The following is a 25,974-nucleotide window of genomic DNA, read 5'->3' as shown; positions in this document are numbered from 1 at the left end:
CTATTATATAACAAAAGCTGGTATCCAAGGCATGACAGAATGGCTAAACAGATAGAGAAACTGTTGTCTTTGTGAAATATCTCAGTTACAAAATGGCCTTTTGAGATTCTGATTATTGAAAGAGCCTGTCCACTGACTCAGTCAGCCAAGTTGAACTGACAACAGAGTTCATTCTTCTGCAAATGGACTCTGCAAACAGAGTAACTTGCATTACCCAGCAAAATCCCTAACCAATAGCTCAAAATTTGTTATAGGATCCAGAGAAGAGTATCATTTGAATATTATACATCAATAACCACCATGCATGTCCCAACATTTTCCACAGATTTCACCCAAGACGTTTATTATTTCAGGAGGTACAATCATCAGTGTCATTTGAAAAGCTAATCCTCTTTAAACAACAAGATGAGTTTATTCCAAATATGACCCCTCTTAGTTCCCAACACTCTCAGTTATTTGTCCCTGCCCTTTTTTTGAACTTCCTATGACAAAAAGACATCTCCCACATCCTGCAGAGCCAGAGACACAAATCTGGAGATCTAGTGACATGAAATCTCTCCATATACCAGTAGTCATGTGGGACACATTCATTGCCACTATCTTTCTCTTCCTGTCTCACTCATTAACTTCTCTTCTTGTGAATTTTTAATCAGCATAAGATCATCACCAATTGGACATTTTCATGGAGAGTATTCTATTCTCTTTGTTTTACAGCCAATAAAAATGATAATGATGAGGATGATGATAACAACAACAGAAAACACTAATATGTATTACATGCTAGGTGTTATTTGAATAATTTTATATGTTAGCTAATTTAATTAATTCTATATCTATGTGTATATGAATTTTCATCAAATGCTGCCTTCCTGTTGATTCTGAATCCAGAGAACCTATGAAATGGCAGAAGCTTTCTACCAAAAGTAAATACCTGGACCTAAATATGAGACCTGAAACCAAAAATCTCCGAGAAGACAGTATAGACAGTAACCTCTTTGACATCAGCCAACATTTTCCTAGATATATCAACTTGGCAAGGAAAACAAAACCAAAATTAAACTACTGGGGGAGGGAGGCAAGATGGTGGAAGAATAGGGGAACTCCTTTCATCTGGTCCCTTGAATTTAGCTAGATAACTATCAAACCATTCTGAATACCCATGAATTCAGCCTGAGATGTAAAAAAAGAATTGTTGGAATTCTACAAACAGAAAAGTGACCACTTTTGCAATGTAAAAGGTACAGAGAAGTGAACCTGAGGGGATATATGGGGAAATAAATGTTGTGGGGAAGGAGCCTCTGTAAGCCAGCTACTGGAAACTGATATAGCCCCAGAGTACCAAATTGAAACTTTTAGAAGTATGCTCCAGTGAGAAATGTCCCTTCCTAAAAGGTGCTCAGGTGGTGAAGCAGGGCAGAATGCTAGCTGGGACACTGTGAGTGTGGTCTCAGGAACCCAGGGGTCACAGAAAGAACAGGGGTCCCTGAGTTGGCAGAGTTCCTAAGCATTGGAATGGGGAAACTGGTTGCAGTCAGCAAGCCCAAGAGGGGGCTGTCGGCTCAGTTTGCCATAAACCCTGAACTGTGTGCAGCACTATCGGGTGACCACTTTCCATGTGGGGCCCTGAAAGGGGCAGAGACCCAGCAACCATTCACCTTGCCCCAGGAAGGGCATCATGGGTGTGTGCAGGACTGGGCGACTGCTCTCTGTGTGGGGAAACAAAAGCAAAAGTGAACTACTGGGACTTCAGGATAAAAAGCTTCTGCACAGCAAAGGAAATAGTCAACAAAACTAAAAGTCAACCCACGGAAAGGGAGAAGATTATTTGCAAATGACACTACAGACAAAGGGCTGGTACCCAAGGTCTATAAAGAACTTATCAAACTTAATACCCAAGAAAAACATATAATGCAGTCTAAAAATGGGCAGAAGACATGAACAAAAGAAAACATACAAAAGAAAAACTTCTCAAAAGAAAACATACAAATAGCCAACAGACACCTGAAAAATGTTTCACATCACTTGACATCAGGGAAATACAAATCAAAACCACAATAAAATACTACCTCATACCAGTCAGAATACCTAAAATTAACAAGAAAGGAAACAACAAATGTTGGTGAGGACGTGAAGAAAGGGGAACCCTCTTATACCGTTGGTAGGAACACAAGCTGGTATAGCCACTCTGGAAAACAGTATGGAGGTTACCCAAACGTTGAAAATAGAGCTACCTTACAACCCAGCAATTGTACTACTAGGTATCTACCCCAAAGATATAGATGTAGTAAAAAGAATGGCCACAGGCACCTCAATGTTCATAGCAACAATGTCCACAATAGCTAAACTGTGGAAGGAGCTGAGATGCCCTTCAACAGAGGAATGGATAAAGAAGATGTGGTTCATAGATACAAAGGAATATTACTCAGCCATCAGAAAGGATGAATACCCACCATTTGCATCGACATGGATGGAACTTGGGGGTATTATGCTAAGTGAAATAAGTCAAGCAGAAAAAGAAAATTATCATATGGTTTCCCTAATATGTGGAATATAAGGAATAGGGCAGAAGACCATAGGGGAAGGAGGGAAACCTGAATAGGAAGAAATCAGAGAGGGAGATAAGCCATGAGAGACTCTGGACTCTGGGAAACAAACTGAGGGTTGCAGAAGGGAGGGGGTGGGAGATGGGGTAACTGGGTGATGGACATTAAGGAGGGCATGTGATCTGATGAGCACTGAGTGTTATACACAACTAATGAATCATTGAACACTACACCAAAAACTAATGTTGGCTAATTGAACTTAAGAAAAAAAAAGATGCAGAATATATATACAATGGAATATTACTCAGCCATCACCATTTACATTGATATGGATGGAACTGGAGGGTATTATGCTGAGCAAAATAAGTCAATAAGAGAAAGACAATTATGATATCGTTTCACTCATATTTGGAATGTAAGACATAGTACAGAGAATCATAGGGGAAGGGAGGGAAAACTGAATGGGAAGTCATCAGAGAAGGAGACAAACCATGGGAGACTCTTAACTATTGGAAACAGGTTGACAGTTGCTGTAGAAGAGGTGGTGAGGGGATGGGGTAATTAGGTGATGAGCATTAAGGAGGACACATGTTATGATGAGAACTGGGTGTTATGCACAAATGATAAATTTCTGAACACTAAAAAAAATAAAATATTGGGATGACACCAAAATAAAAAGCTTTTGCACAACAAAGGAAACTATCAACAAAATGAAAAGGCAACCTAGTGAATGAGAGAAGATATTTGCAAATGGTATATCTATAAGGAGTTATTATTCAAAATATATATAGTACTCATACAACTCAGTATCAACAAGCAAATATCCAATTAAAAAATGGATAGAGGACCTGAAGGGTCATTTTTCCAAAGAAGACATCTAGTTGGCAAACAGTCACAAGAAAAGATGTTTAACTTCACTAATCATCAGGGAAATGCAAATCAAAACCAGGATGAGATGTCACCTCACACCTGTCAGATGGCTAAAATCAGCAACACAGGAAACAACAAGTGTTGGTAAGGATGCAGAGGAAGAAAGGGGAACCCTCTTGCACTGCTGCTGGGAATGTAAGCTGGTACAGCCACTGTGAAAAACAGTATGGAGGTTCGTCAAAAATTCAAAATTAGAAATACCATATGATCCAGTAACTCCACCGCTGGGTGTTTACTCAAAGGAAAAAAAGAGCACTAATTCAAGAATATATATGTAGCCCTATATTTACAGCAGCATTATTTAAAATAACCAAGATATGAAAGCAACCCAAGTGTCCATTGATAAATGAATGGGTAAATATAGTGATGTATATTACTCAGCAATAAAAACAGAATGAGATCTTGCCATTTGTGACAACATATATGGACGTAGAGGGTATTATGGGAAATAAGTCAGACAAACACAAATACCATATGATTTCACTAATATGTGCAATCTAAAAAACAAAACAAATGATCAAATGAAGAAATGAACCAGCCAAAAAAGAGACTCTCAAATACAGAGAACAAACTGGAGGTTGCCAGAGAGGAGCAGGGTGGGGGAATGGGTAAAATGGATAAAGGGAATCAAGAAGTGCAAACCTCCAGTTATTAAATAAATAATTCAACTGTAATTACTTTGTTTAGTTCAGTGTTACCAAATAGAAATTTAATGCAAGCCATATCTATAATTTTTACCTTTCTAGTAATCATATTAAGAAAAGGAAATAGAAATAGATGAAATTAATTTCAATGATATATCTCATTTTATCCACTGTATCCAAAATACCATTTGACATGTGATCAATAAAAAATATTAATGACATTTTACATTTGTCACGCTATCTTCAAAAACATATTTTATATTTATAGCACAGTAAATTCTGACTAGATAATTTCTACTACTGAATAGATGCACATTTAGTTAATTACCCTTAGAATCTCACACAGAAGATTAGATAAGAATTATTTATCCATTGTTTTTGTAGTACATATGAGAAAACTGAGGCCAAGAGAAAAGTGTTATCTCTCATAAGGACTTTTTTCCCCCTTGGGATTCTTGTGGGAAAAATAATGGCCTACATTTCATACTATTTGCATAATTTCTGCTAACAATATTTACCTGGAGAATTGAATTATTTATTATGAAATACTGGACATGTGAGCCTGCCTTTATTAGAAAAGGTGATTCCTTGAATTGGAGGATATAAAGGTGAAGTTATTTCCCAGAACATGCAGGCAGACGAAATTGGACCCTGCTGCAAAGGTTTTTTTGTTTTCTTTTGTTTTATTTTTCCTCTAGGCTCAGAGCTTTTAGATTACTTGGCAAATTGAAGTAGCACATCTAATTGTGGTATATGTTGTGTATGGTGCCTCTAAAAATTGAAGTAGCACATCTAATTGTGGTATATGTTGTGGTGTACTTTGCCTTCTAAAAGCAGAAGAGATCAACTTAGCATTGCCCCTCTTAGCAGGCCATGCTAAGTGGATGGGTAACAAGGAATCCCCCCCGCTTTTTTTAACTTTTTTTAAACAGTAATCTCTATGTCTAACATGGGGCTTGAAATCATGACCCCAAAATCAAGGGTAACATGCTCTACCAACAGAGCCAGCCAGGTGTCCCCAAGGAACCCTTTAACCATTAAAGTTTTCCATTGAGTATTACCAAGATATGCACCTGCAGTGGCTCCATCTGGACCTGCGACCTGGGATCCAAGGTGTTTCCCAACCCCCCCAACACACACACACTTACAATCAAGAGAAATGAATTCAAATCCAAGCTCTGCCACTTCCTGGTTGAATGACTTTAGACACCACACCTCACCGAATCTTAGTGTCCTCATCAGTAAAAAAAGGACAGTAAGTTCTACTTTACAAGGTTCAAATGAGAACATACATCTATATTTGCAAGGGCCTAGCAAAGCACATACCACTCACTGCCAGTTAAGTCACAGAGCCAACTAGCAGCAGCGCTGGGTGTATCAGTCTAGGCCTAATCAAAAGATAAAAACCACTATACAAAATTATTAAACTACAAACTTACTAAACTAAAAAAATACTAACTATAATATATAAGGAAATTCTTTACAGTACCCTGAGGCTGAGGGAAGGCACCCAAGGAAAGGCAAATTTGGACAGGGCTCCAAACTCATTGGAAACAGTGTGATTTAAGCAGAGCAGTTAGCTGAAATTGGTTTGGCCTGGTGGTTTAGAGTTGCTACAAAAGCAGGAGGCAACTCTCCAGAGTGCAGATGTGGAGCAATCAGCATCCAGTGGAGTAGGAATAGAGAGAGAATGGGAACCTTTTAGGTTACCAGCAAGCTTTGCAGGATCAGCCTGCCTCATTGGAACCTCCTAAGGAGCAAGCATGCTGTATGGGGGCTGGCAGAGGAAGTAGGCAGCAGCAGCTCCCTTATAAACCTTCAGTCAGCAGGTGGGAAAGGGGCGGGAACTACAGAGGGAAGCTGGGGGGTGGGGGGACAGGAAGCTGGGGGGTGGAGGGACAGAACGAGTGGGTAGGTGTTCAGGGAGAGACCTAAATTGAGAGACCTGCAGATAAGTTATCTATTGCCAGGCCAGGCAGAGGCTTCAAAGTCACAGAGTGGCCATGTACTCTAGATGTGTGGCTGGGTCAGAGACCACACCAGATAGCTCACTCCTCTACTGACCCCCACTTTGCAGCAGTTGGAAACTACAGGAGAGCCCCTTCTTCCTACAGTATCCCTCCAGCACCCTCTACTGAGAAAGCTTAACAGCTTGATCACTGTAAAGGAGAGATGCTTAAAGAAATTCCATCCATTGGGGCACCTGGGTGGCTCAGTGGGTTAAGCCTCTGCCTTCGGCTCAGGTCATGATCTCAGGGTCCTGGAATCGAGCCCCGCATCGGGCTCTCTGCTCAGCAGGGAGCCTGCTTCCCTCTCTCTCTGCCTGCCTCTCTGCCTACTTGTGATCTCTGTCTGTCAAATAAAAAAAGAAAGAAAGAAAGAAATTCCATCATGTTCACTGAATAGGTACTAAGAAGTGTTGGAACTGATAGGCAATAATTTGAAAACACACAGGGGTAGACTGGAAGCTGCATTTTCTAGTCCTTAGTTCACTGCTCTTTCTATTACCCTAAATTTTACTACCAGGATAATTCTAGATAGTTTCTTGAAAACAACACTCACACTGAGAGTTGGTCACTCTCCTTTTAGGTGTGCAAATTGACCCTATGGTAAAGAAATAGAAAAAAAAAAGCTGAAACTGAGTCTGTTTCTTCATTGAGATAATGGATATTATACATCCTACTTCATAGGTTTGCTGTAAGAATTAAGGAAGACAGCATATGTAAAATCCTCAGCACAGGCCTGGAACATGGGAAATAATAGAAATTTGTTTCCTTTCCTTCAGAGGACATGAGGTCAACCATGGAAGCATATTCTTTCCTTTTTCCAAATCTCATCCAGGAGTGAAAGTAGACTGTATGAGGATTTTCACATTATCTATCCTTCTTCATACTCTTTATTCATTGTTACTTAATAACTGTCATGTCACTTGACTATTTTCATACCACACCTATGATTTTAAAGGTTCGTCTCTCCTTCAATTATATATATTTTCCAAATTAAGTACTTATGTTAGTGAGATTCCAGATATATCAAGTGGAATCTAGAAATGCTGGGCTATCCAGATTAACTCATTTAGCCTGAATGTCACTCAAATAATGCCCAGGTCAAGCTGACTGATGACACCCAGCAGTGACATCACATCCACTAATCTCATCTTTCCACTTTCCTCTCTGAACTTGGTATGGCCAATCCAAACTGCTTGTCACAATATTCCAAATAATAACCACATGGTGTGTTCTCACTCTTTTTTAGGACCAGATGCTTAGTTAAGATGCTACATTTAGTTCTGGAAGACCATCTAGGTTACATGTTGCATAGATATTGAAGTTCACAAAATAGGTCTATACCTAGCTGAAAAGAATAAATTTGACAGTTTTTCATACCTTTTTATGAGACACTGGGGAATCAGATCTATGAGTGGTCAAGCTGGAAATAATCTGAAATTATCTGGCATAGTACTGTCCAGTAGAAATTTCTACAATGATGGAAATGTTCTATATCTGTGCAATCCGACATAGTAGCTCTACTAGCCAAATGTGGGTACCGAGCACTTGAAATGTGACTAGCATGACTGAGAAACTGAGGTGTTAATTTTATTTTATTTATATAGCTATGGATACCATATTGGACAGTAAATATCTACACAGTATGTCTTAATGGAAAGAATGTAGGATTTGAAGATTTAAAAAAAATCCTAACATCTAAATGCTGGCTACTGTCACTAACTATATAACTTTGGTCAGGTTTTTTTAATCTTCCCCAAACCTCAGTTGCCTCATTTGTAAACTGTGGAAAATACCAGAACTTCACACAATTGCTGTGATTAGAGAATGACTGTAAAGCATGTAGCCCAGTGCTTAGCAAGCACATAGTAAGTACCCTTTATATAATGCCTATTATCAAGCTCCTCATTTTACAGATGGAGAAATTGAAGCTCCAAAAAGAGAAGAGACTTGTCCATAGTTGTACAGCTGGTTGGAAACACTTTATCAAATACTAATGATGTATTGTATGGTGACTAACATAACACAGTAAAAAATAAATTTAAAAAAATAGCCAGGTGCCAATTCCAGCTTTTTTCACTTTTTTGAATAGATTTTCTTATATATATGAACCCTCCTCATCCCTAAAGAGTGAAGAGTGGTAGCCCAAACTACTCAGCTATAAAAAATGTCTCATATATTTGGAGAATATGTACCTTGGTGAAGCCTATTTGCTCCTTCCGAAAATTTTCCAGGGGTTTAATCAGCAAATCACTAGCATTGTGTACCTAGAAAGAAGAAAGAACACATAAAACAACTTTCAGATTAGAAAGGATCAGATTCAAGTTTCCTTGTTACTAAGGCATTAGCCTGTAATACATCAACCTGCAAGATGCAAACCAATTGGCATTTTTTTTCATTGTTGTTACTGTCTTTTTTCCCATATTGGTCTCTTAAAATCAAATGTTTTTTTGAGAGGAAATGAGAGAAGCAACACTGGGGGCATTTCTCTGTAACTTACTAGTAGTACTTACTACTAGTACTAGTATTTACTACTTACTACTAGTAGTAGTATCATTGATAAATATCTATAGCCATGTCCAGAAACAGATACAGGGGGCCTGAAGTATACGTGGAAAAGAGAAAGAGAATGGAAAATGTATGAAAATACCAATTGCACGAAGTGCAAACCATTTCACAGGAGGTAAATGAGTTAGCAATAATAGCATCAGGATAAATCCCAGGATAAATTGTTTCTGGTCCTGCCAGGGTATGTCATAAAATTAGAACATTTTCTTCAGAACTTAAGAGTATCTTACAGCATCACAGAAAGCGCTGGATCAGGCCTTCAAATTACCCACATTTGCTCCAAAGCTGATAAAAACAGCCTGTCCAAGAATGAAAAATATTGACATTAATATGGTTCTAGAGATATAAAAACACCATTTGCAAACCGTATCCCTTGCTCAGCAGGCAAGCAGAGATATACAAAGCTTTGTGTTCATATAAAACTCTTCAAAGATTGCATCTGTCCAAGGCAACAATATACAAATCAGCTGTATATTAATGGAGGACCTAAGAGAATACATCTAAAGGGCTGGATTTTAGGACCCATTCCATTAATTTTGATATAAGATAGGGAAATGAGGTACTGTCTTTCTTTTCAAATGAGACATAAAGTGTCAGTAAGACAAGATATAGCTTCATAAAAAAAAAAAAAAGTAGAACAAAAGAGTAGAAAGCCAGTTTTGACCAGTCCTATATTCTCCAGATTAAGAAGCAGTTTTTAAACTACCACCAAAATGCATGGCAAGTTGGGGCATTAGTACATATTTTTAATCTGTGTCCTGCAGGTACTTTGGGTCTCCTGTTTTTTGTCCAGGAATGAACAGAGTTCAATCAAATGGCCAAACTCTCACCCAATCAAAGCTCTACCAGAACCCCTAGTACCAAAAATAAGGACAGCAGTGATTCTCCTTGATCAAAACTAAGAATTCTTCTATTAAAAGTACTAACCCAATTGAGGAGGGCATGTGATGGGGTGGGCATTGGGAATTATACACAACTAATGAATCACTGAACATGACATCAGAAACTAATGATGTACTGTATGTTGGCTACCAGAATTTAAATTTTAAAGTACTAACCCATCTCTCTCACCCAACACAATCTACAGTTCTATGGACTGTGAGTTACATGATACCAACTTTGTGTATGTACTTGGAAACAAATTATGTCACTAGTGTCATAGATCCAGTACAGAAAGTCATTTTTCTTCTCTCCTTTTGTAGAAGCTTTAAAACATGGCCACGGAGTTTGTGACACTTCCCCTATTGAAAGGTGAGGTCTCTGTCCCCTCCACCTTTAATATGAGTGGGTTTATTACTTCTTTGAACCAATGGAGTATAGCAGAAGTGACACTATGTGACTTCTCAGACTAGGTCATAAAAGGCCAACAACTTCCACCTGATTCTCTTGTAACACTCGCTCTGGGGAGCCCTGAGTCACTCTATAAGAAGTTAGACTCCCCTGAGACTACTAACCTAGAGAGACCAAATATACACTTGCTAGTCAAAAGCCCAGCTGAGCCCAGCCTTCCAGCCCTTCCACTGAGATGCCTGATAGGTGAGCAAAGCTGCTTTGGACTCTCCACTTCAACCAGCCTACCAGGTGTATGCTACCACATGAAGCAGAAGAATTACCCAGCTACCCCCTGCCTGAATTCCTGACCCACAACATAATGAGATGAAATTAAATGGTTTGTTTAAGCCACTATATTTTGGAATAGGTTGTTATGCAGCAACAGATACTTAGAAAAACAATTTCCACTTTCACAAAGGTGACACAAAAAGTGATTACCTGGGACACACTGAAGAAGTTTAGCTTTGACTATGAAGTGAACATACCATTTCTAAGGAGAATAGTATGTGTCAAACTTCCATATGGACTTTCAGCTGAGCCCTTGCATACACAGGCAACCCAAGGATGGCACAGTTGCCAGTTTTTATGTTTCAAAGAGAATTTTATTCTATAAGCAGGTGTGCCAGCCACTGCTTACGAGGGGTCCATAAAGCCACTGCTTTTTGAACGTTTGGCCCTGTCTCTGTCTAGAAAACTAGTACATGATTCACTGAAATTGGAGACCATAGTACTCCCTTGATCACATTGATTATAATATTGCTCCCAGTCTCCCACAACTCAAATAGATACTCTGAGCATTTACTCTCTTTGACACTCATTGGTTATTATAATACTTTATGCCAGAATACAGAGCTAGAGATATAGGAGAAGATCACACTGAAGCTTGGCTTGTTTTTGTTTCTGTTTTTCATTTTATTTTATCCTTAAATCCCTTAGAAGTCTAGCAACTATTCAAAAAAGCACTTTTAATTAAACATGATATTTATTCCCCTTTCTGATCACTGAATCCATTCCATAAGCTCTCTAGCAGAAAAGCTCCTACCTGCTATCTCAGGGTAGAACCCCCAGCATGATAAGCAACACTCTAAACATATTAGTAAGTTTAGCTAATCAGGTTCCTATTGCATGAATCCCAGTTAACGCTAGATAGGCATTTAGCAGATTAGAGATGGTACTCAATCCAGCAGGTTAGGATTATTCACGAATCTTTGATGGTTAACTAATTACCAAAAGAAGTCTTTGAGGATATACTGCTTGAAACAATATGGTTCTCTTTAGGTCATTCTCTGCAGTCCTCAAAGACAGAACTTGCACATTGCTAATAGGATTCCCTTCAGAGTCAGAAAGGCAAGCCAAAAGTTAATCATACAGGAAGTCTGTTATCCAGAATTTCCAAGGCCAGCTTCTGAGGTGATAAAATATCCCTAGGGTACTATTTAAGAATATCACAGTTGGAATGCTCCCCCTCAATCCTTTCCTCCATAATTGCTTCCACAATTTAAGTTCATTTACAAGAATGACTAGACATTTGCAATTATTACAGGCTAGAGCTGTGAACTTCCTTCCTGTTCTAAAGCTTCTTTTGGTCTCTTCTTATAGAAAGGATAAAAAGCTGTTTAACACCTCCCAGATTATCCATGTTGGGATAAGGAGTCTTTTTACCACAATGAATTCCTGGCATGTTGTGAAAGGCCCTCATTGAGCCTAACCTTTACAGCATTCCTAGAATTAAATGGGAAATGGAGAGCCAACACTCAATACATGATTGAAGAGTTGTGGGGACAAAAAGGCACGATATAATGAAAGACAGAAGAAAATGAGTCAATCCTGTGGAAAAGAGCCAGCAAGAAGGGTGAGAAAAACAATGTCTTAAAAGATGAGTCCTACTTTAATATTTTAGAGCTTTGTAATTGGATAAATAAAAGAGATCAAGAAACGAGAGCTGAAGAGAAGTACAGTTAAGATTTCTAGTGGTATATAAATGAAATGTAGTTGAATGCCTTTGAGATCAACATTGGCAGTAGTCCACAAACTCTTCAGGCAGAAGAAAACATTTAGTAGAGTATACATTAGCTACGGAGACCATCTACCAGACTCCAGAGAAACTACCCATATTGGTCTCTCATTAATATCCTTAGAAGCAAGTCTCTTAATCTCAGAAAACTCCCAAGTCAAATTTCCATAAGCAAAATCTTGGGAGTAACAAAAGTAAACTACAAACAACACTCACTGAATAAGTGTTTTTTGCTATTCATAGAACACTTTCATATTCATTATATCATTTGGAGTTCTTATAACAACCTTGGGAGGTGGGGATTATTTTCCTCATTATACATATGGAAAAAGAGAGACAATGAAATACCATAATTTATTTGAAATTAACAATTAGTGGCACTGCCATTGTAGCACCCAAGTCTCTACTTCCCCTACCTTCAAGTCCTGCCTTTAATCCCACTTCTCTAGGAGCCTAGTTGATATGATAGCAGTATTCTTGGAAGCCAGTATCACACTGTTGAAAAGGATGAGTAATGACAGATGAAAGAACTCTGGCTATTGAATAAATAGGCTTAACAAAACTGAACTGCCCACAGGAAGTCATCCTATTAAGAAAGGGAAGATAGACATCTCATCGCCCTCTACAAAGTTCCATCATTACCCTCACAACCCTAATAAAAATAAATATTGACCAACTTAGGTTAACTTCTACATTTTAGTCCAAACAGGTCTGGGGTGGGGCCAAAGACCTGCATTTCTAACAATTTCCCAGGTGACACTGGTGCTGCTTGTCTAGGGACCACACAAAAAGATTATTTTTTAAGCTGATAAAATAGAATTCACAAAAAATGAAATACTTAGGAATATATCCAACAAAATATGTACAAGATCTATGCAAGGAAACTACAAAACTGATGAAAGAAGTCAAAGAATGGTTAAATAAATGGAGAGATAACCCATGTTCATAAATATGATGACAATATTCTTAGGATGTCAGCTTATCCCAACTTGTTCTATAGATTCAATATAATCCTGATAAAAATCCCAGCAATTTATTTTGTGGGTACTGACAAACTGATTCTGAAGTCCATACATAACATTAAGTCTTACTACAAAGCTACAGTAATCAAAACAGAAGAAAGGGATTATGTGAAATCTCTCTATACTTTCCACTCAGTGTTTTTGTAAAACTAAAAGTGCTCTAAAAAATAAGTCTATTATTTTAAGAAATAGACTTTAAATATAAGGAAAAGTCTTCACACAGATTTAAATAAAACAATTATATGTCAAATATAAATAAAGCTTTCTATAAGCAGAGAAACAGATAAATAAATGAATAATTTAAAGAATTAAGGGCCACAATTTCTTTCTACATGTTCAATAGCTTGCTTTAATGTCCTACAAACCCCTTCTCCCTGATATGAACAGGAATGGAATTTCCACATTAATTTCTCTCTACCTAATGCTAAACTCCCAGGGTAAATCTTGAAACAGAATAATCAGATCTATTTCCTAAATATCTTTATTGTTCTAAACAGCCATGAGACAGAAACTGAAACAACAGACTATTAATCCAATGAATGAGGACAGAAAAATCTCCAATATCAGCCAAGACATCAGTTCAAGATCCAGTGTTAGAGACCTACCATCATCATCCTCTCATTTTCTACTTCGTTGAGCAATTCGGCAAATTCCTTGAAGGATTCAGCTAGGACAGAATAAAAATAAACCAAATTAATCAGAGTACTTGGTAGGGAAGTGGGCAGAGATCAGTGCTATAAGGTGGACACTAGGGAAAGGCATCAAACCTAAGGCCAATAGGAGAATGTGTTCAATGCCTGTTGAATGTTTCTTTTCTTTTCTTTATCCTTCCTTCCTTCTATTTTTTATTTTTTGAGGGACCTCCATTCTATTTTCCACAGTAGCTGCACCAATTTGCATTTCTACCAACAATGTACAAATGTTCCTTTTTCTCCACATCCTCACCAGCATTTGTCATCTCTTCTCTTTTTGATGAAAGCCATTCTAACTGAGGGACATTGTGGTTTTAATTGCATTTCCCTTATGTTTAGTGATGTTAATCAAGTTTCATGTACCTCTTGGCTATTTTAATATCTTCTTTGGAAAAATATCAATTCAAATATTTTGCCCATTTTTATTTGTTTTTTTTTTATTTGTTTGTTTTGCTATTGAGTTGTCAGAGTTGTTTATATTGAGTTTGTCAGAGTTGGCTATTAACCCCTTACCAGATACATGATTTGCAAATATTTTCTCCCATTCCTTAGGTTTCCTTTTCATTTTGTTGATTTTTTCTTTGGCTGTGCACAAGAATTTTAGTTTGATGTAGTCCCTCTTGTTAATTTTTTTTTTTTATGTTGTTGCTTTTCCTTTGGTGTTATATCGAAAAAACTGTCAAGACCCTATCAAGAAGATTTTTCCCCATGTTTTCTTCTAGGAATTTTATGGTTTCAGGTCTTACATTTAAGTCTAATCCATTTCAAGTTAACTTTTATGAACAGTGTAAGATTAGGATCTACTATCATTCTTTCACGTGTGAATATCTAGCTTTCCCAGCACCAGATTGTCTTATCCCATTATATATATCTAAGATACATAGATATACAGATAAAATATTAATACACACACATACCATATCTTCTTTACCCATTCATCTATCAATGGACACTTGGGCTGCTTCCACAATTGGGCTATGGAAAATAATGCTGCTATAAACATAGAGGTGCATATAACCCTTTGAATTAATGTTTTCATATTTTAGGGGTAGATATCCAGTAGCACAATTACTGGATTGTAGGGTAGTTCTCTTTTTAATTTGGGGGGGAACCCCCATATTGTTTTCTACAGCAGTTGTACCAATCTGCATTCCCACCAATAGTGCAAAAGGTTTCCTCTTTCTCCATACCTTCATAAACACTTTTTTCTTGTATTTTTTATTTTAGCCATTCTGACAGGAGTGAAGTGATATTTCATTTTAGTTTTGATTTGCATTTTCATGATAATGAGTAATGTTGAGCAACTTTTCATGTGTTTGTTGGCCATATTTATGTCTTCTTTGGAAAAATGTTCATGTCTTCTGCCCACTTTTTATTGGATTATTTGTTCTTTGGGCATTGAGTTGTAGTAGTTCTTTAAATATTTTGGATATTAACCATTTATTGGATATCCCATTTACAAATATCCTCTCACATTTGGTGGGTTGCCTTTTAGTTTTGTTGGTTATTTCCTTCTTTGTGCAGAAACTTATTTTAGTGTAGTCCTAATAGTTTATTTTTGCTTTTATTTACCTTGCCTCAGGGCACATATCTAGAAAAATGTTGCTACAGCTGATGTCAGAAACATTGCTGTCTGTGCTCTCTTTAATGGTTTTTATGGTTTCAGGTCTTACATTTAGGTCTTTAATCCAATTTGAGTTTGTTTTTTGTGTATGGTGAAAGAAAGTAGTCCATTTTCATTCTTTTGCATGTTGCTGTCCAGTTTTCCCAAACACAATTTTGTTGAAGACAGTCTTTTTTTTATTGGACATTCTTTCCTCTTTTGTCAAAGATTAACTGACCATATAATAATGGGTTAATTTCTGGGTTTTCTGTTCTGTTCCATTGACCTATGTTTCTATTTTTGTGCCAATATCATACTGTTTTGATTACTATAGCTTTGTAATATAAATTGAAATCTGAAATTTCAATATCTCCAGTTTTGTTTTTCTTTTTCAAGATTGCTTTTTGTGATTCCATACAAATTTTAAGATTGTTTGTTCTAGTTCTGTGAAAAATGCTTTTGGTATTTTGATAAGGATTGCATTAAGTCTGTAGATTGCTTTGTGTAGTATAGACATTTTAACAATATTTGTTCTTCAAACCCATCAACATGAAATGGTCTTCCATTTATTTACATTGTCTTCAATTTCTTTCATCAGTGTTTTATAGTTTTCATAGTATAGGTCTTTCACCTCCTTGGTTAAGTTTATTCTTTGATATTGTATTGTTAATGGTGCAACTCTGAATGGGATCGATTCCCTCATTTCTCTTTCTGCTGTTTCATTATTAATGTACAGGAATGCAACAAATTTCTGTACATTTATTTTGCATTCTGCAGCTTTACTGAATTCATTTATCAGTTTTAGTAGTTTTTTGGTGGAGTCTTTAGTGTCTTCTATATAGAATATCATGTCATCTGAAAGTAGTGACATTTTTACTTCTTCCTTACCAATTTGGATGCATTTATTTCTTTAGATTGTCTAATTGCCGTGGCTAAGACTTCAATACCACATTGAATAAAAGTGGTGAGTGATCATCCTTGTCTTCTTCCTGACCTTAAGGGGAAAGTTCTCAGTTTTTCACCGGGTATGATATTGGTTGTATAGTTTTCATATAAGGCCTTTATTATGTTGAGGTATGTTCCCTCTACACCTGTCTTGTAAAGGGATTTTATCATGAATGGGTATTGTACTCTGTCAAATGCTTTTTCTATATCTACTGAAATGATATAGAAATGATATCCTTTCTCTTATTGATGTGATGTATCACACTGATTGTTTTACAAATATTGAACCACCTTGAATCCCACAAATAAATCCCATTTAATCATGGTGTATGATTTTTTAATATATTGTTTGATTTGGTTTGCTAATATTTTGTTAAGGATTTTTGCATCTATATTCATGAGAGATATTGGCCTATAGTTCTCTTTTTTGTGGTATCTTTATCTGGTTTTGGTATCAGGGTGATACTGGCCTCACAGAATAAAGTTTTCCTTCCTCTTGCATTTTTTGGAATAGTTTGAGAAAAACAGGCTTTAGGTCTTCTTTAAATATTAGGTAGAATTCACCTGTGAATTCTGATCCTGGCCTTTTGTTTTTGAGAGTTGTCAAATGGTTTTTCTGCATCAATTGAAATGATCATTGATTTTTACCTTTCATTCTATTAATGTAATATATAAAATTTATTGATCTGCATTTCTTGAACCATCTTTGCACCCCAGGGATAAATCCTACTTGATCCTGGAATATGCTCCTTCCAATGTGCTTCTGAATTCTGCCTTCTAATGTTTTGGTGAGAATTTTTACGTCTGTATTCATCAGGAATATTGGCCTGTAGTTTTCCATGAGTTCTTTCATAGCTAGTATTTAATTTAATCTTCACAGACATCATCACCACAGACATCCTTAGGAGTAGCTAGGATTTCACTCCTTTCATAGACAAGCAAAATGATTAGGTGAGGGGCAATGGGTTTGCTGTATTTAAAAAAAAAAAAAAGCAGAGCTAAAATCTTGAGACCTGAGTTTGGATCTCTGCTCTGCTACTTAACAACCTAGAAAAATTTCTCAATTTAACCCTTCCATGCCTCAACTTCTCCATCTGTAAAATGAGGCTATTAGTAATTGTTACATCAGAGACATTTTGGAGATATAATTGAATAATGAGTTGTCAACAGATTTTATAAAGGTTGAGTGTTTTTTCTTGTTTTTAGAAGCACTATGGCTGATTAAAAAGCACATTCAACATACTAGCTATGATCTTTGACAAGTTACTCAAATTCTCTGAGACCAACTTTACTTGCCTAGAAATAGTAATTCCTATCTCACAGGGTTATTTGATGATGAAACAAGATAACATCAAGTACAGGTCCCAAAACACATGATAGTGATTCAATAAATGTTAGTTCTGTTCCTTCTTTGATTTAAGGTAGTGATACTTGACACTGGCTAAATATTAGAATCATCTGGACAGCTTAGATACCATTGCCACTGCCCCCCCATTGAGACCATTTAAACCCAGATTCACTTGCTAAATATCATATAGCTTGACTGATACAATACAATTGCAGTGGTGAACACTCAGAAGCTGAGTCAGAAAATAAAGCTTAATTACCCAAGAGCATATTCTTATATTGAAATAACACAAAAATGAATGAACAGGACAAAATAACAATAATAAAACTATGTTGTGTTGTACAGAGAGCAGTAAGACCCAGGTACTCTTTTGTTTCTTTTTTGTGTTGTTGTTATTATTATATTTAACTACCAGACTTCTGACCTAATTTTATGAGAATTTGGACATTAGCTCCAAAAACAAAAACAACAAGGTAAATATCTTGTTCTATAGTAACAGAATGAACTCAGATGATCTTATCCAACTCTTCATGCAATGCTTCAAACCTTGAGGAACTATCCAGTCTATGCTAACACACTTCCAGTGAGAGTAGTGATGACCAACTTGTCTTATTATGCCAAGGACCATCACAGTTATTAAACTGAAAGCCCCTTATTCTAGGAAATCCCCAAGCCCTAGTTTGCCCAGTACTGTCAGTCACCTAAATGACAGGGCTCACTTTCTCCTAAGGCAGGCCATTCCTTGCTTTCAGGATGTCTTTATTTAAATCTCTTTCCCTAATATTAAGATAAATTCCAACACCCTGCATTCTAATTTCGTTTTTCCTCGGGTTCCTGAAGAGTTTTTGTGGGATTATAGATAGTAAGGGCATGTGAAATGATAGAAACATCTATTATTAGGGTGATAGATATAGAGGATTCTAGTTTAGGGGACAGCTTAGTGAAATAAAAAAAAAGCATGACTTAGAGAGAGAACTAGACTTGCAGCCACATTTTATCATCTTCTTGCTGTACAACTTTTGATAAGTAACTTAACTGAGTTTCCGTTGCTTCAATTGTCAAAGAGGCATAATATATGTATCTGAGAGTGTTATTGTAAAAACTAAATCAGAAGGTAAATCCAAAGTGCCAACACACAGTAGGCAATAAACCTAATCCCTTCTCCCCACTCCCAACTCTCTACTCTTCTACTGCCAGTTCTCCCACCTACTGGCAAGGTGAGTGGGCAAGTAACTTCTTCTTGGACTTCATGGTCTTCACATATAAAAAGAAAGATGAGTTAAATAGTCTTTAGTGTCCCTTCAAATTCTGGTAACTATTATTTTAAAGTTCACAAGTTCTCACCAGAAACAGGAAGTATATTCTCAAATGGTATCTGAATTAAAGAAAACATACTGAAAGCTTAGAAAATAAATATACTCATATCAATATTTTTAATCAAAAAGAGATTTCCCCTCCCAAGAGAACTGGACAACTATTCCAGAACTCCTAGTACCAAAGAAACTAAGTTCTAAGTCAATACAGGACACCAATGACATTCTTTTCTTCTAAGAATCAAGCTGCTCCACATACCCAGGGAGGTCACCTTTGTAAACATTGCAAATTAAAAGCTCAACTCAACACAGAGAAAAAAGAATAATCTAACCAGGAAGAGTAAATAGGAAGAAAAGGGAAATGTTCTCTGACCTCTGTCCCCAAATACTGTATGCTACTGTGAAAATTAATAAAGGGAAACCTAACTAAACTGAACTCAGGATGCCTTAGAAGGAAGGTCTGGAAGGGGGAAGCATACCACTCAATGTCAATTAAGGGACCAATCATCAGTTACAGCCCCTAAGGGAAGATTCCCCAGAAGGAAAGAATAATCAATTACAGGCCTCAACAGGAAAAATGTACATTGCATCTCCTACAGATATCAACTACCCCTGCAACTCAGCCAAGGAGAAAGTCATTACCCTAAACTCTTGCTTTTTTTCCAATGGACTTTTATAACCCCTCTTAACTTTCTCCTTCCCATAAAATAATGTTTCTTTTCTTTGTTTACTGAACTTGTCTATGGTTTTGCCATAACTTACTTGTCCTGAATTGTAATCCTCTCTTATTCCCAAATAAATCCATTTTTGCTGATAAAGTAACTGTTTTATTTCTAAGGTTAACACTACAGAAGGAGTCAGGGAGATTTATTTTTTCTTTTTTTCTTTTTTTTTTTAAAGATTTTTTATTTATTTATTTGACAGACCGAGATCACAAGTAGGCAGAGAGGCAGGCAGAGAGAGAGGGGGAAGCAGGCTCCCTGCTGAGCAGAGAGCCCGATGCGGGGCTCGATCCCAGGACCCTGAGATCATGACCCGAGCTGAAGGCAGAGGCTTTAACCCACTGAGCCACCCAGGTGCCCCGAGATTTATTTTTTCTTATTCTAGCATTTTTCCAGGCAAGATCAGTGTGCCTCTAAAAGAAATGCAAGGCATGTCATATTGGAACATTTAAAGGAAAAGGTTAATTTCCTGAAACATAAATAGATAAAGCCCTTTGGTTGACAGCTCACAATAACTTTATTAGGGACATGTAATTATCCTTAAATTGAACATGAGACTGTGAAGGCTCACCAAAGCTAAGCAACTTGTTCAAGGTCATGCAAGATGTAAATGACAATCTTACCTATCAAATTCTGACCTGTCTTGCTGCAAGATCTAAGGTCCTTCCACTGTTTGACTGCCCACAACTCTCCAGGTAGCGAAAACTGAAGATTAGGTTACCAAATACCATCTGAAGAGATTATCAAAAAAGAGATGGGGGAAGCTACTACTACCAGCAGGTAGATTTTTAAAATTAGTGAGGGTTCATCATTCATGAGGAAAAAAATGAAAAATTTGACAATATTTAGCTTTAGCTAAACTGTAACATTTTTTGAGACATTACTTACATACCATAAAATGTACCATTTTAAAGTATCCAACTCAGTGGTTTTTAGTATATACTCAAAGTTGTGCAACTACCATCATTATATAATTTCAGATCATTTTTATCAACCCTAAAAGAAATTACAAGCTCATTAGCATCACTCACCATTTCCATCTTCCCCCTGCATTAGAACTAATAAATTATTTCAGTAAAGTTGCAGGATAAAGAAATTAGTTAAATTAATATACAGAAATCAGTTGTATTCTTCAATACATATAACAAAGTAGCAGAAAGAGAAATTAAGAAAACAATTTCATTTACAATTGCACCAAAAAGAATAACATACTTAGGAAAAAATAAACCAAGGAGGTGAAAGACCCATACCCTGAAAACTGTAAGACATTGATCAGAGAAATTGAAGATGACACAAAGGAAAGGATACACCATTCTTGTTCACTGGAAAAATTAATACTAATAAAATGCCTAGTCTACCCAAAACAATCTACAGATTCAATGTAACCCCTATCAAAATACCAATAATATTTTTTACAGAACTAAAACAATCCTAAAATTCATATGGAACCATAAAAGACTACAAATAGACAAAGAAATCTTGAGAAACAAGGACAAAGCTGGAGGTATCACACTCCCAGAATTCAAGATATATTACAAAGCTATAGTACCCAGAACAATAGAGTATGGACACAAAAATAAAACATAGACCAGTGGAACAGGATAGACAGGCCAGAAGTAAACCCATAATCATATGGTCAACTAATCTACAAGGAAGGAAGCAATAATATACAATGGGGAAATGTAGCCTTTTCAATAATGTAAAGAAAACTGGACAGTTATATACAAAAGAAACTTTATTACACCATACACAAAAATAAACTCAAAATGAATTCAAGACCTAAATGTGAAAACTGAAACAGTAAAAATACCTTAAAAAAACACATAAGGGAGGGGGGTGGGAGATGGGTGAGCCTGGTGGTGGGTATTAAGGAGGGCACGTATTGCATGGAGCACTGGGTGTGGTGCATAAACAATGAATCTTGGAACACTGAAAAAAATAAAATTAAGATGTTAAGAAACAATAAAATGGAATGGAAAGATACAAAAAAACCCACATAAGCATTAACCCTTAAACACCAATTTAAGCAACATAATATATATATCCATCCATCCTCAGGCAAGGGAAACAAAAGTAAAAAGTAACCTATTGGGAATACAACAAAATAAAAAGCTTCTGCACAGCAAAGACAACCATCAACACAACAAAAGGCAACCTACTGAATGGGAAAAGATATTTGCAAATGATATATTTGATAACGGGTTTATATCCAACATATATAAAGAATCTGCACAACTCAGTATCAACAAGCAAATGGATGAAAGACCTAAATATGAGACCTGAAACCATAAAAATCCTAGAAGAAAACACAAGCAGCAATTTCTCTGACATCAGCCATAGCAACGTTTTTCTAGATACATCTCCCAAGGCAAGGGAAACAAAAGCAAAAATAAACTATTGGAACTAATCCAAAATAAAAAGCTTTTGTATAGCAAAGGAAGCCATCAACAAACAAAAAAACAACTACTGAATGGGAAAAGATATTTGCAAATGATATATGCAATAAGGGGTTAATATCCAAAAGCTATGAAGAACTCACAACTCAACACCATAAAAACTAATAATCTGATTTAAAAATGGGCAGATGACCTGAAGAGATATTTTTCCAAAGAAGACATACAGATGGCCAAAACAAACATGAATAGATGCTCAACATCACTAATCATCAGGGAAATACAAATCAAACCACAATGAGATGTCACTTCACGCCTGTCAGAATGGCTAAAATCAAGAAGACAAGAAACAACAAGTGTTGGAAAGGATGTGGAGAAAAAGGAACCCTGATGCATTGTTGGTGGGAATGTAAATTGGTTCAGCCACTATGGGAGCTAGATGGAGGTTCTTCAATAAATTAAAAATAGAAATTCCAGTAATTTCCCTACTGGGTATTTACCAAAAGAAAGCAAAAACACTAATTTGAAAAGATACATGCAATCCAATGTTTATTGCAATATTATTTACAATAGCCAAGGTATGGAAGCACCCCAAGTGTCCACTGTTAGGTGGATGGATAAAGAAAATGTGAAACACACACACACACACACACACACACACACACACAGGAATATTACTCAGCTATAAAAAAGAATGAGCTCTTGCTATTTGCAACAACATGGATGGATCTAGAGGACCATCTAGAGGATATTATGCTAAATGAACTAAGACAAAGACAAATACCATATGATTTCACTTAAATGTGCAATCTAAAAAAAACAAATTAATAAGCAAAAAAGCAGAATCAGACCCATAATTAAAGAGGACAAACTATTGCCTGAGGGGATAGGGGTGAGAGTAAGGACACAATGGGTGAGGAGGAATAAGGCATGGGAATAAAGATACAGCATAGGAAATACAGTCAATGATACTGTAATAGTGTTTTATGGCAGTCATTATAGTTGAGGTGAGCAGGGCATAACATATAGAGTTGTTGAATCACTATGTTATAAACATGAAACCAATATAATATTTATGCCAAATATACTTCAATAACAAAATGAAAAAAAAAGAAAGAAATGGCTAGAAAAAGAAGAAAACAGACCTGCATAACCACCAGTGTTACCACCACCGCTGTCAACAATATCCCCTGCCCTCCTCACCACAAGACATAGCTTAAGAAATTGACTGAAATACTGTTGGTTTGCAAACTCCTCGGGAGCCTCCCAGGAGTATCTGAAATTGGTCCTCATAAGCAGGGATTGGGGAGAGACTGAAGAAAGATTAGTAGGTGATAGTTTAATTAGGCAAAGGAAACATACATGCAATGTTTGTCTTGGCTGACAATAAGATGAGTAGATACCTGCACCCACTTACCAGATCTTAAAAGTATTTATAGAAGGCTTAACTTGGTTCAATCACATATACTATCTAGATGGTCTTACCACCACATCACTCTTAAGGCTATATCCTTGTGGCAGCCTTGGGGAGCAGAGAAGGCAATTTGGACAGGGGTAGGGGACATAAGCCTCCAATTGCCAGGATCCAGCTCATGGGTGAAGAGGTCACATATTCTCGATGACCTCCTCCAACAAATACTCTTTAATAATGCCTACTGGCCCCAGAGTATTAAAATGATAGTCCAGAAAAAAATAACTATCCCTAGAAAATTTCAAGGGAGAAAGAGCAAAAAGTTAAGGGAGAGGAAAGGAAAGACAATATGCTAGATGCTTCTCATGTCTTATTCATTATTACCATTTTATTAATGAGAAAACTGAGGTTTAGCAAGGTCAATACTTCCTTACACTATTATACCGTGTCATCCAAAAAGATTGTAACTTTCCAATGAAGGCTGACAGTATGGATCAAAAGGCTTAAAACCATACTCTTCTAGCCAGTAAATTCATTTCTAGGAAACCACACCTAAAAACTAACCCTATACAGAGGAAGAAACATTGATGCCCAAAGACATTCAACATTATTAATGATAATGAACAACTGTAAACAAATAAAATGTCCAATGATTGCAGAATGATTAAGTACATCTACTTCATGGACTATTACTATAGCCATTAAAAAGGAGCAGTACACATTTTATAAACATGACAAAATGCTTAAGGTGAAACATAATATGAAAAAAGAATACAAAAATTATAAATAAAAAGTGTACATAAAATATGATCATAACTATATATAGAAAATTATGCTTAGACCAAAGAAAAGGAGTGGAAGGAAACACATCAAAATAATTGTAATTCGTTGAGTGGAAAACATGTATCTATAAACTTTAGAATCAAGAACTGACTTTAAATCCCACTCAAGCTAAGTATTAGCTATATTATGCTGGGCAATTTTTTTTAATCTCCATTAGCCTGTCTCTTAGAAATGTTCTGAAAATTAGATAACACAGGCAAAGCATTTTACCTAATAGCCAGTCATCAAATGATAGCTATTTGTATTCTGTCTTAACATAGAGAAGTTAAATGTCAAACTTCAGATAAATGCTAAACTTTATTAGCCCTGGGCTCCAAGAAAGCAACAACTGTCAAGACATTCCTCACCCTTCTGTATTCTGTAAAACAGCTAACCTGCTAAGGACCATCCTACCTTCAAATATAAGACCCACCTTCATCTCTCTTTGTGACTCCCATAAGACTCATAGATGGCTCCCTTGTCTACTCACCCCTATAATACCCCATGTTTCCTTTCTTTGAAATGTTCCTCATTAATTAAGTTTCTCCCTAATGGCAATAATCTGAATACACCACATCCTTAACTCTCCAGTGCACAGCTTTTGTGCTTTTAGTTTTATCACCTGTGTTGCATAGGAAGCACTGTCAAAACAGAAAAAAAAAAAATGCTTAGCCTTCCCTAGTTTAAATTTGTATTCACTAAGTGTTTCAATATACGTGTTTCACCTATTGTATGCTGTACAGAAAGTTCCTAGAGAATTATCAGTGCTCTCCTTGTCTGTGATTTGTTTCTATTTATCAGAGTCCTGGTGCTGCCTTGCCTAATATTAGACAATGCTATAGTGTTATCAGTTTTAACTTATTTGTTAATGTCAACTTGATTGTAACATTACTTCTATAATATGAAATTAGCATTGTCATGTTAGTGGTTTCAACTGGAGACACACATCATTTATCTATGCTACCTTATCAATAGATAGATATTTAGGACCTATTCCAGATTATTAATTTTCTTTACTTGACATTCTTGATGTATTCTTGATATATTCTAACTATATGATTGTTATGTCAGCATTATTACAATATAGCTGGAGATTTTTTTCCTTTGTAAAGATTGTATTCATCCATTTTTATAAATTACATTTAATATCCACTCCTTGAAAAATAGAAATCATTATGTTTATACATATTTTGTCTAAAATCTTTCCTTAGATTGACTTTTATGTTGTTTTGAATGTCACAGAGACAACCACATGTCTTTGTTAGTTGTATTATTTTTCTTGTAATGAACTCTCATCAGATCTTTCACTTTTGAAAATGATTAGTAGTAAGCCACAGTCATTTAAATCGTTTCCTTATCTATAATTTTTTATATATATTTTAAACTGATGCACCCAAGAAAACACTTGCAATGGGCTACAAGCCAGAGTACTTTACTGTTAACATAGAAGAATTTTCTCAGAACCCCATGGAAAAGGGATGTACCATGTACTTCTATGTACATGCTTCTGATGGCACTTTTTTTTTTAAAGATTTTATTCATTTACTTGACAGAGAGAGATCACAAGTAGGCAGAGAGTCAGGCAGAGAGAGAGGGGGAAGCAGGCTCTCCGCTCAGCAGGGATGCTGAGGCAGATGCGGGGCTCGACCCCAGGACCCCGAGATCA

The 25,974-nt window shown here is 36.4% G+C and overlaps 1 protein-coding gene across 1 annotated transcript in view; it reads right to left on the bottom strand.

The window, feature by feature from the left end:
• OPHN1 (oligophrenin 1) overlaps positions 1-25,974 on the bottom strand; it is a gene marked incomplete at its 5' end in the record, with an annotated part of 228,896 nt that overhangs the window by 189,616 nt on the left and 13,306 nt on the right. Inside the window, 2 exons of the mRNA XM_080795513.1 lie at positions 8,319-8,390; positions 13,665-13,726. Of these exons, the coding sequence (XP_080651639.1) occupies positions 8,319-8,390; positions 13,665-13,726 (134 nt within the window). The remainder of the gene's footprint in view (positions 1-8,318; positions 8,391-13,664; positions 13,727-25,974) is intronic.

The sequence above is a fragment of the Martes martes genome, assembly GCF_963455335.1.
Source record: "Martes martes genome assembly, chromosome: X".
Taxonomy (NCBI): domain Eukaryota; kingdom Metazoa; phylum Chordata; class Mammalia; order Carnivora; family Mustelidae; genus Martes; species Martes martes.
This window is presented reverse-complemented; position numbering and strand designations above follow the sequence as displayed.